This window comes from Canis lupus, chromosome X, assembly GCF_011100685.1.
Source record: "Canis lupus familiaris isolate Mischka breed German Shepherd chromosome X, alternate assembly UU_Cfam_GSD_1.0, whole genome shotgun sequence".
Lineage (NCBI taxonomy): Eukaryota > Metazoa > Chordata > Mammalia > Carnivora > Canidae > Canis > Canis lupus.
The window spans coordinates 78,143,519-78,154,422 of NC_049260.1; the positions used below are offsets into that span (position 1 = coordinate 78,143,519).

General features: G+C 42.8%; 1 protein-coding gene across 2 annotated transcripts; it reads right to left on the reverse strand.

Moving 5' to 3' along the window:
* Positions 1 to 2,387: 2,387 nt before the first annotated feature.
* ESX1 (ESX homeobox 1) lies at positions 2,388 to 7,098 on the reverse strand. Of its 2 annotated transcripts, XM_038586571.1 has the most exons (4): positions 6,777 to 7,094; positions 6,273 to 6,591; positions 5,137 to 5,182; positions 2,388 to 2,902 (listed from the first exon to the last, which is right to left on the reverse strand). In XM_038586571.1, exons 1-4 carry the CDS (start codon positions 6,856 to 6,858, stop codon positions 2,555 to 2,557), a joined length of 795 nt encoding a protein of 264 aa, XP_038442499.1. In that variant the 5' UTR covers positions 6,859 to 7,094; the 3' UTR covers positions 2,388 to 2,554. The 2 variants fall into 2 exon arrangements, with proteins under 2 accessions (XP_038442499.1, XP_038442501.1); XM_038586573.1 differs by lacking the exon at positions 5,137 to 5,182 and having other exon boundaries at positions 2,704 to 2,902; positions 6,777 to 7,098.
* Positions 7,099 to 10,904: the final 3,806 nt, after the last annotated feature.

A 10,904-nucleotide genomic window follows, 5' to 3' on the forward strand; every position in this document is an offset into this window, starting at 1 on the left:
CCCTATGTACTTGTTGTCCCAATGATGGCTGAGATTTTGATTTCTCAGGCACTTCTGAGTTAGATCTCCAAGGTTCTGACTAGATTTGTTTGAAACAAATCTAGGTTAAATGAATCTAGTTTTAATAAAAAAGGCTTTATTTCCCCCCAAATACTTTATATCTTCTGTTTTATTTGACTATGAAAGTTACTATTGTGAAAGCTCCCTGTCATGTGTTCTTTAAGAAGAAACAACTTTAGGAAAAGCACATCCAGAATTATTAACGTAAAATGCCGAAACTCCTGTACTCCTCCTGAAGTCGTGACTTTTTTACAGTTCAGCCCAAACTGCCATCTATAAAGACTGTCTCTCTGATAAACATATTTGTTGATAGCTAGGTTGTAAAGATTTTTTTTAATCAAAATCATTTCCTTAAATTAGAACAAATTAATTTCTGATCTATGCCTCAGGGAAATTTGAATTGCAGTTTAAGAGGAATACTCTTGGGATCCCTGGGTGGCGCAGCGGTTTGGCGCCTGCCTTTGGCCTAGGGTGTGATCCTGGAGACCCAGGATCGAATCCCACATCGGGCTCCCGGTGCATGGAGCCTGCTTCTCCCTCTGCCTGTGTCTCTGCCTCTCTCTCTCTCTCTCTCTCTGTGACTATCATAAATAAATAAAAATTAAAAAAAAAGAGGAATACTCTTTGTGGGATTATTTTAAAAGACCTCTCCCTTTTAAAACCTAGACTGGGGGAACCTCTTATCTGCAGAAATGTTTTGCATATTTTCTCACATCCCACCTCCTTTCCTTAAATCATCTAGTGCCTGAGAGAAGTAGATATAATTTTAAAAATAGTGCATATTACTCTTGAAGACCCCATCAACTTAAGGGAAAGGATGTTCACTTTTTTGCTTTTGCTTCTTTCAGGCAACCCAAGGAAACAAATGTTCTTTGTTTCTGTGTGTCAGACTGGATGTGAGAATGAACTGCAGGATTTGTGTCCTGGGTATGGTTTGATTTTGAATTTTAGTGTGGCAGGGCTGGATGGGGTCCTGGAACTTTTGTTTATTTGTACAGACCCTGATTTTCCAAGAGGGTTTAAAGCATTCAGGGACCTGATGTTTAATAAGAAGGAAAGTGGTCAAGAATGGGAGAGAAGAATGATTGTGTTTCGAAACTGGCCAGGGAGGATGGCAAAGGGCATACAGGTGTATTCCTGGATATTCCTCCCTCCCAATCACCTCCTCACTGTGAAAGTCCTACATTAGATACAACTTCTTTGCTGATGTTTGACATCCCAATGTGTCAAGGGAGGGAAGAAAGAAAGGAAAAGTATTAGACAATTGTGCAAAAATCCAATGCTTTCCCAAGAAAATAAAGCCTCCCTTCATAGTGAGAACATGTAACTGATATGAAGCTTGTCCTTGGGCCTCCCCTCTTCCAAATCCACCTTCTGTGAGAGGAAATTCTGGTGTCACTGTGACACCTTTATCTGAAGTCACTGTAGTCATTTCATAGCATGACTGTGGTCATAAAATGACTGTACATGGATAGAGATTGATCGAAATCAAAAGTTCTACTGAAAAGAAAGTGATGTTTTCAGAATAGTGAGCCTGGCCTCCTTCTCTCTTTCATTTTTAGTTTTTGTTTTCATCCCTTGGCAGTTTTACATGAACCAAACAAAGGTGTGCTTCTTTTCAATGAGTGCTAATTCTGGAACATGGTTCAGAGGACCATTTCTTGGATGCTGAGGGTGACAGAATATACTTGAAGGTGTGACTGTCTGCCTCTGAGCTTGGGAAGCTACAATAATAGTCTCTCTTGTACTGGGGGTAGGGATTAGAAAACAGAGAAGAGCCCATTTCTGACCTTAGTGGAGTCCTTTCTTGTGTCTTTGAACTAGAATGATTCCTATTCCTATCACTTCCACAAAATGGAGAACAGTGAGCAGCCATTTGGAGTTTGACTGCCACATTCCCTTATAGCCTAGATGGATGCTTGGCTGTCACATAGCCTTAACAGCCCTGTGAGTAGCCTCTTAGGAAGTTTCCCTTAGAGTCCATGGCTGTTGAGCTCCTTGACATGAATGGAACATGGCCCTGCCTGGAAACACCCTGCTCTCTGATTAGTGACTTATCCCTTCTGGTTGTGCACAGGAATGTGCTCCAAACCCAGCAGTGTGAGTATGAGGATTGTTGAAGACGGTGGTGGATTGTGGAAGGAAAATGTGTGGTTGCTGGAAACCAGCATGGGCACTGAAAACTCGGTGATATGCATTGCCTAACTCAGGACTCAGGGTTATTGTTATGAAAGGAAGCCTCTCTGACATTATTTTTAATGCCATTCCCTTAATAATTCACATGCATACCCAACTTATCTCATTTGGCACTCAAAACCAACAGATTAATCGCAACTTTATTGAAAATACAACATGCTCTACAAGAACAACAGGCATTGATTTTGTTGTTATTCAATTCATTTAACAGATATTTAAGGAATTACTCAATGTTGTGCAAAGCAGTTTTTATCTGGCAGAAAAAGTACTTTGGGAAATTTGTCATAAAGACTATACTTCAGAAAATGGGACCTGCGAAATGACCATTGATGACAGGGGCCCATGCCATACCTATGGGGGCCAGAGCAATGGGAGGCACAGGTGGTGGGGGAAGCATAGGCATCATGGGTGGCCCAGGGGGCAGAGGTGGCCCAGGGAGCACAGGTGGTAGGGGTAGCCCAGGAGGCATGAGCCCCTGAGGCACCAGAGGAACACATCTCCATCCTGGCTCTAGAATAGGGAGTGCAGGATAGGGCCCATCAAGGATCACCCCCACAGGATGGCCCAAAGCAACAGGGGCCAGATTTCTAAACATCAGGGCTCTCTGGTGTCTTCTCCACTTGGCTCTTCTGTTCTGAAACCAAACCTTCAATCAGAGAGGGAAAAGGGATTAGTTTAGTACATTGAGCAGTTAATGTCATAATAGAAAACACACAATATGCAATCCTGCCATTGAACTTTTAAATGGCAGCGGGAGAAGTCATTTCCTTATTGCTAAAATATCTTAGGAAAGCAAATCACATACCTCCCCTCAGCTAATCCTTAGAGCCATGGCTAGTCCAGCCTTGGGCACATTGATTTGTCTCTCTTCCCATTTTTAGTATTCTTTAATGTTTCTTTTTCCAAGTATTGGATGTAGGTCTAACTGATAAAGTGCACTGGCTCCCTGATGTTGCACTGGCAACATCATTTGGCTCATTTGGGAGAGATTCCAATGATCATTGGTCCAATCTCCCTAAACATAAGCAAAGCCCACATCTGGCAATTTTTGGTATGGCCAGTATTAGATCCATATTCCCAATACTGGTTTCATAAAAGAGGTCTAGTATGTTTGCAAAATGTGTGTGGGGGAAGCGCCTATTCAGTTTCTTGGGAAGAAATTCATGCTGTAGAGCTTGAAAGTATGTGAGAATGTAGTCTTTTCCCTTCAGAAATCCATTGAGAGGACTATGTAAACCCCGGGGGTGGGGGCTGGGAAGCAACTCAGCAAACTTTGTTTTTCTTTTCCTCTGAGATTACCTTGCCTGCCTGAGAAAGTAGAGGACTGTTCTCTCTATCTAAGACCAGGTATGACTCTTAGTTCACCATGTGGTATTAGAATGCCAGCATTCAGTGCCTGATCTCCTGCATACTACCAACAGAAGTGTAGCACGTTTCCATCAATGTACTTGGGACAAAACTACCATTATATATATATAATATATATGTATATATATTTGGGGGGATATTTCTTTGACATACCTATGATTTTCTATGACTTCAAATATTCACTTATTTGATCCTATGACCAACAAATTAATAACTTCCTGAAAAGTGCTTTAAGTTTACGCAGGTAAGAATCTGGCCTGAAATGAGAGCACCCTCAAAATCAGATTCCAGAAAATAAAAAATCCTTTTCAAAATAATACCACCAAAAAAGCAAAAAAAAAAAAAAGCTTAGAGTGTTAAAAATTCCCCAAGAGAATATTCATTTATACGTTTGGTAGTCTCATAAAGTTGAATTTGTGTGGCATCAGCTATGTACATATTTGAATGTATACTTCTCCAAACTTTCACCTTTCCTTAGGTCAGTGGAACTTCATTAAATATTGTTCCCTTTTTTTTGTTCCATTCGTTAAGACAATTTTCCTTTCCCCATTGCTACCATATTTCTAATATTTTACCAATGTTTTCAGGCTGACATTAAAGTCTTCCAAAAAATTAAAATGTAAGGCTGTCACTCTCTATGCTGCAAAACACTTAAAAAATGGTAGTAGGACCAGGCCCTTGGACTTTTAAGCTACCCTCCCACCCCAGTTTCAGTTTATTAAACATATATTATTTACTCATGCACTGTGTTATGTGTGAATTCCTCCTTCACTCCAATGTCTGAATATTTATAAATTAAGTAATCTAGCCTGGAGCTCATACCTGGTTTTAAATATTTCAAATAATTTAGTATGGTAAACCTTATGACTTAGATCTTTAGCGCGTTAGTTTGTATACTTCCCAGGTGGCACTGGGCCCCAACATGATTCTTCACAGAAATATTCCTTTAGTGAGGACTAACATCGTTCATGAAAGGTATCAGTGTTAAAAGGAGATGAACTTAATTGGGGGAAAAAAGTGTGTGTGTGTGTGTGTATGAGTGGGTGGAAGGAAGGACATGTGTATTGCATTTTTTTTCCTTTAGGAAATCCTATTTCCCCTGGTAATGGGAAATTTCTAGATGCTCCAGCTTACTTATCCCATTTCCCACCCCCAAGGCACTTAATGTTCAAAACTTATTTGTTAAACATGGAAAGGCAACAAAACACATCAACTTCAGAATGTCCGGGGCCAAATATCAAGTATGTTTTAAAATGGCTGCCCTGGGCAGCCGAGGTGGCTCAGCGATTTAGTACCGCCTTCAGCCCAGGGCCTGATCCTGGGGACCCAGGATCAAGTCACACATCAGGCTCCCTGCATGGAGCCTGCTTCTCCCTCTGCCTATGTCTCTGCCCCCCTCTCTCTTTCTCTCTCTCTGTGTGTCTCTCATGAATAAATAAATAAAATCTTTAAAAATAAATAAATAAATAAAATGGCTGTCCTGCACCAAATGTTCTTTTAAGATTTACTGACCTGTACTCTGGCTTCAGTCAAATTCAGACGGCCTGCAATCTCTTCTCTGAGGGAGGAACGTTACAAATGTTCAGCATTTGAAGTTGTGGATAAAATGAAGTATATCCTGTACATTATTTCTATACCCCCACCCAGTGTAGCTTTCTGTAATACAGCTTGAGGCTTGCTTTAGGCAGTTTTCCCACGGACAACTTATCTGTATTAAATCAGTTAGAAAAAGGGAATCTATGTGAAAGTTCCTGGTAGTGTGTCAGTTAGTTGAATATGACTCAATTTTTCAGTTTGTGGGACAGCTGAGAACAACCCTGGAAATCTTTTCTTGGAGGTCCCTCTGTGAAAATAAATAAAATGCCAAAAGCCTTTAAAGCGGGGTTTTGATCCAGAGTGTTTCCAGGGTTTATTGTAAAGGGAGAGAGAAATTCTCAAGGAGGAACTCCAAACCATTGGCTGAGCGCTCACTGGAGATTCTTCTTCTTCTTCTTCTTTTTTTTTTTTTTTTGCTCTTTGGTGGGCGCAGAACCAGAAAGAGTGCTCCTAAACCTCTCATCCACACGTTCTGATATCCCTTTCCTGCTGGGCCTGAATAGGCCTGCCTGTTTGTACACTAGAGGATGGGGGATTGGAACCACTAGGGCTCCAGGGAAAGCAAAGGAAGCGGAAAAGTTCGATGGCTTTAAAAAACGCTAGACACTCTGCGGCCAGGAAATAGCGCTCCACGTGGCAGGGCCAAGACTACAGTGAGGCACGAGAAGTGCTGGCTTCGTGTGCAAATTTTTTTTTCGCGGGGAAAATACTGAACCACGACGAATATTTTAATGCAATACTCAAAATAGAAAAATTAATGCAAAAATTCATGATGAACAAATTAGCAAAATTTTAAATAAAAAAGGTGGGATCAATCCGTCCGCCCTTACTTGCTTCACCCTAGTTTTGCTACTGCTGTCTCATGGCCCTGCAAGCTCTAGTATGCATCATTCCAACCCCTGACAGCAAGGACGGACCCTGGCGCCCTTGAATCCCCAGGGCGGCTTTTGGCTCAGGAGAGGAGGAATACGGTCCCAGGAAAAGGCCTAAGACTCCATGGGATGGGCCTGAGCCCCCTGGAGAACTGAGCGCCTAAGGAACAAGACACTTACCGCGCGAACACGTCAGGGTACTGAGTGCGATGGAAAACGCCCTCCAGCTCCTGCAGCTGCAACTGGGTGAATGCGATGCGGCTGCGGCGGTGCTTTCTCTCCACGATCAGTGGCCCCTCCACGGCCGGGGGGGCCGGCTCCTCCTGCTGCTGCGGGAGCTCCAGGCCATAGCCAGGGCCATCCTCCTGGTTTTCGCCGTCCAAGAGATTCGGCTCTCCAGCGCCAACGTGGTTTGCGGCCGCCGCTTCGCGCTCAGATTCGGGCCGTGCATCCTCTTCTCCTCCCATTATAACCGACGAGGCCACGATTGGCTTCACATCTGGGAAAGGAAGAAAGCAAAAGAGAGGCCCGAGCGTCGGAGCCCACGGTGAGTGAGCTGAGTAGATATGGGGTCGCAAAGGAAGGCAGAGGTGAAAGTCGTGCAGTGGCCCATCCACCCGGCCCTCCCAGGGAAGTTTCTTTCCTGAAGTTTGCTAAAGCACCTGCCCCTATCTAGGCACTGACCATACTGTTCTTCCTCTTCCTCATTGACACCCAGGTTGCGGTAGCCGGTGTCGTAGTGGCTGCTCCCGAAATTATGCTCCATGTTCGCAGTGCTGTCGATGAAGTCTAGAGAGTCCACAGACTATTCTCTGGGGCTCGTGACGATTCTTGGGTGGCGCCGGGAGCTGACACAAACTACCCGGTGAGGTGCCCTTCTGGCGCCGGGACCTCTTCTGGCGCGGATTCTGAGGCTTGCGCGCCTTATATAGGGGGCACGTTGCCTGCCTCAGGTTCAAAGTGTACACCCTTGCGTCGGTTAGACGCCCTCTGTTATCCTTCACGTTACTTCTAGTTCGTGTCGGTGGGACCTGATGGGGGCGTGCTTGCGGCCAGGCCGGGTAAGTAAAATAGGGCGAGTGTTTGGGAGAGTGGGCATGCTTGTGTGGAGAACTGTGATTCCAAATTGCAGTTTAACTGACTAATCTCAACTCGGATGAAATATTTAATTGGAAGATGAGGCTGTGCTGGATCGAGAAAGCCGCCTTGGGGGGTGGGGGTTAGACTTCACTCTAGGTCTAGGAGTTTGTGGAGAAATGTTTCTAACATATTCCTCCGCGCAATCTTCAATATTCCCCGGATTGTGAAGGAAGCGGAGTCCATTGCTTCCTCCGAGGGGAAAAACCGGGGAGATAGGGCTGTGGAAAGCGTGGAAACCTCAGCGGCCCAAGCATGCCAAAGCCAAGTTAAGTCTACCTTGCGTTGGACTCTGAGCCCGGCTCTCTCCTCCTAGAATTTGGTGACTAATGGATAGGACCATTTGGTTCTGTTCTATTTACACCCAAAGTCCTTGTATCAGGCTAGTGATTAAGATGAAACAATTAGCTTGGAGCCTGCTTGCATTGGGTTTTTGCGATCAGATCCCACCAGATCCCACCGTGTATTCCGGGAATGATGGTTTCTAGTTAGGTTTGCTGAGCAGTCCGGGTGCTCACATGCACGCTGTGAGAAACTCAACCTGCCTTTTTAGAAAGCTCCAAGGACTTTTGATTTTTAGTAATGAATCCACTTCAGATGCAAGTGTAGAAACCTGCCAAGTGCTTAGTGCATCCAAAACTTCCTGTGCTGCACGGGCTCCTTCCTTCAGTTCCTGGCACGTGCAAAACTCTCTGTGCTTCTTACTGCAATCCCCACTCTGCAGGGCGCCGAGAGTACGCCTTATTCCAGAGCCAGTACCTGTAACAGGAGCCTAAAGCGAGTCTTATTCCCAGGCCTGTACTGCAGACCTGGGAAGGGTTCCCTCCTTTACCACTACTTCTTATCCCCTTCCCTTTTCTACAGTTCTCTTCCTGAGCTGGTTTTCTCCACTAATGTGCCAAATAAAAAAGTACCAGGCCACGATTGAAGGCTTTATGGTTCTTCCTCCAAGAAGTGTTTGCAGGTGCTCCAGGACATGTTTATGTCCTTTATATTTAAGAATGAGTTTTAATGATGGGCCGTCTGCTTGGCACTGTACAGGATTTATCCTACTTTTACCTTTACAAACACCATTATTATCATCCCTATTTTTTTATGCAGAAAACGGAGCTCTAGGGAAATGAGGAAGTGTGCCCATCCATGGTCATATCAGCAAGTTTGACTACAAAGTCTGTGCACTTTTCTCCCTCTCCCCCTGCTCTGCTTCAGGCCTCTTTCTCCTTGCTGAGTCTCTCTAAGTCAGAAGTTTGGGACACAGCTTGCTCAACACTGAGGGGACACTTGACAGGAACAAGGTGCTACTTGCACCTGGCTGCTGAGTTGGTTACTTGAAGACAGGGGGGCCTGGAGGTGAGGAAAAACACCCTCCCATTCCAGCCACATTAGGACTCTTCTGAACCCTAAGCATTTTGCCTTCCTGGGCCCATTCCTCCATATGTATATTATATATGTATATATTATTATATACATATACATATTATATTATATAAAATTAATATAAGTTTTATATATAATAATCTATATTTCACAACTGTGTTGATATAAAGATAAATGTAATGTGGTTTGGATTATATTATTTTTTTCTTTTTGATTTCAAAAGAAATTAAAATATTTTCCTGGGCTCCGAAAAGTATGGTGGGTGGTGGGTACTGTGACTGCTGTGACTACTGAAGAGTTTCCCCTGCCTCATGTTCCCACAGGTGGTAGGTAGGAAACCAGCTAATAGATGGTTGGCTGAAGAATTCATTTTCATTTTTTAAAAGATTTTATTTATTTGTTTATTTATTCATGAAAGACACACACAGAGAGGCAGAGACATAGGCAAAGGGAGATGCAGGCTCCCTGCAAGGAGCCCGATGTGGGACTTGATCCTGGAACTCCGGGATCACGTCCTGAGCTGAAGTCAGATGCTCAACCACTGAGCCACCCAGGCATCCCAAGAATTCATTTTCAAAAAGAGGTCAAGGCATGACAACTCCACAGCCCCTGTCTGACTTTAATCAAGATATTTCTTCCTCAGGCAGCTCTTGCTGAGTTCTGGCCTCCCTCTATTTGGCTAGATACTTGGTGAACAGTTTGGCCTGGGATGAGTTATTACACAAGAGATCCATACAGGTTTTAATCATAGTGTGCAGTAGCTGACCCAGTACATTGGTAAAGGCTCAGGTGCATTCTCTCACATCTTAGATTTCCATGGTTTCCTCCAGCATTTTCTAAACCTCATTCATGTGCCCCTTATTTTGCCATACCTGGGTACCAGCCATGGTACTATTTAATTAACATATTTACTTAAATTGATTCACTTTTTGAAAACTTTAAATACGGGACTCTTGGGTGGCTCAGCGGTTGAACATCTGCCTTTGGCCCAGGACATGATCCTAAAGTCCTGGGATCAAGTCCCACATTGGGCTCTCTGTATGGAGCCTGCTTCTCCCTCTGCGTGTGTCTCTGCCTCTCTTTCTGTGTCTCTTATGAATAAATAAATAAAATCTTTAAAAAAAGAAAACAAAACCTTAAATACCTAATTGCACATCATGCTAGGCAAAAATAGCTATGACTTCAAGGGTTTGATATACTAGATTTATGGGAGGTAGGATGTGACAATAGCTGAGAGCAAGGATCCTGAATCCAGAATGCTGGTTTCTGAATTCTAGTTTCAATTGCCACTTGCTAGCCAGATAACCTGGTGAGTTAGTTGCTTATTCTTGTGCCTCTGTTTTTCTCATCTGTAAAATGGGAATAACTAACAATACCTACTTCATGGAGTTGTTTTGAGGAGTAGCGGAAATGATCACAATAGCTAACACTTAGCTAATTCTCGCTAGGTGGCAAGCACTGTTGAAAGTGCTTTCTATATATTAACACATTTAATTCTCATAACAATTCTATGGAGGTAGATACTGCTATTATCTTCATTTTATGGATAGTGTTATTGAGGCATGGAGAGGTTAAGTAATTTGTCTAAAGGCTTCCAGCTGGTAAATTTTGGACGTTGGGTTTGAACTTTCTTCAAATGATGCTTTGTAGAGAGAACATGTTCAATTATGGTACATTATGATTTTGTAAAAAATAAATATACTTTACTATTCAGTCATTTCTAGTATATTCGGTGCTGTGCAACTATCACTATTGTCTAATTCCAGAACATTTTCATCACTTTGTAAAGAAAGTCAGTACCCATTAGCAGTCATTTCCTAGTTCTTACCTCCCTGCAACCCTGATATACACTAGTGTACTTTCTATCACTATGGATTTTCCTATTCCAGATATATAATACAGATGGAGTCATGCAATATGTGACAATTTGTGTCTGGCTTCTTTCTCTTAGCATGGTGTTTTTGAGGTTCATACATTTTTAGCATGTGTCAGTACTTCATTCCTTTTTATGACTAAATGTTTCATTGTATAGATATACTACATTTTGTTTATATATATCTTCTTTGGAGATATCATATATCTTCTTTGGAGAAATTTCTGTTCATCTTTTGCCCATTTATTAATTGAGTATTTGTCTTTTTATTGTAGAATTGTAAGAGTCTTTATATATTTGGGATACTAGACTCCTTATGATGTGATTCTTTAAGTTTTCTTTGCAATTTCTTGATGGTGTTCCGCAATGTTTGCAATCACAGGCCAGCCCTCATGTGGCTTTAGAGTTCAAATGAACACTATAAA

What these genes read in the sequence shown, in the direction of transcription:
- ESX1 (XM_038586571.1), bottom strand. Translation starts at nt 6,858, where the DNA reads ATGGAGCATAATTTCGGGAGCAGCCACTACGACACCGGCTACCGCAAC. An exon ending in GGAAGAGGAAGAACAGTATG is followed by an intron (nt 6,592 to 6,776) that starts GTCAGTGCCTAG and finishes TTCCTTTCCCAG; the next exon opens with ATGTGAAGCCAATCGTGGCC. An exon ending in TACCCTGACGTGTTCGCGCG is followed by an intron (nt 5,183 to 6,272) that starts GTAAGTGTCTTG and finishes TTCCTCCCTCAG; the next exon opens with AGAAGAGATTGCAGGCCGTC.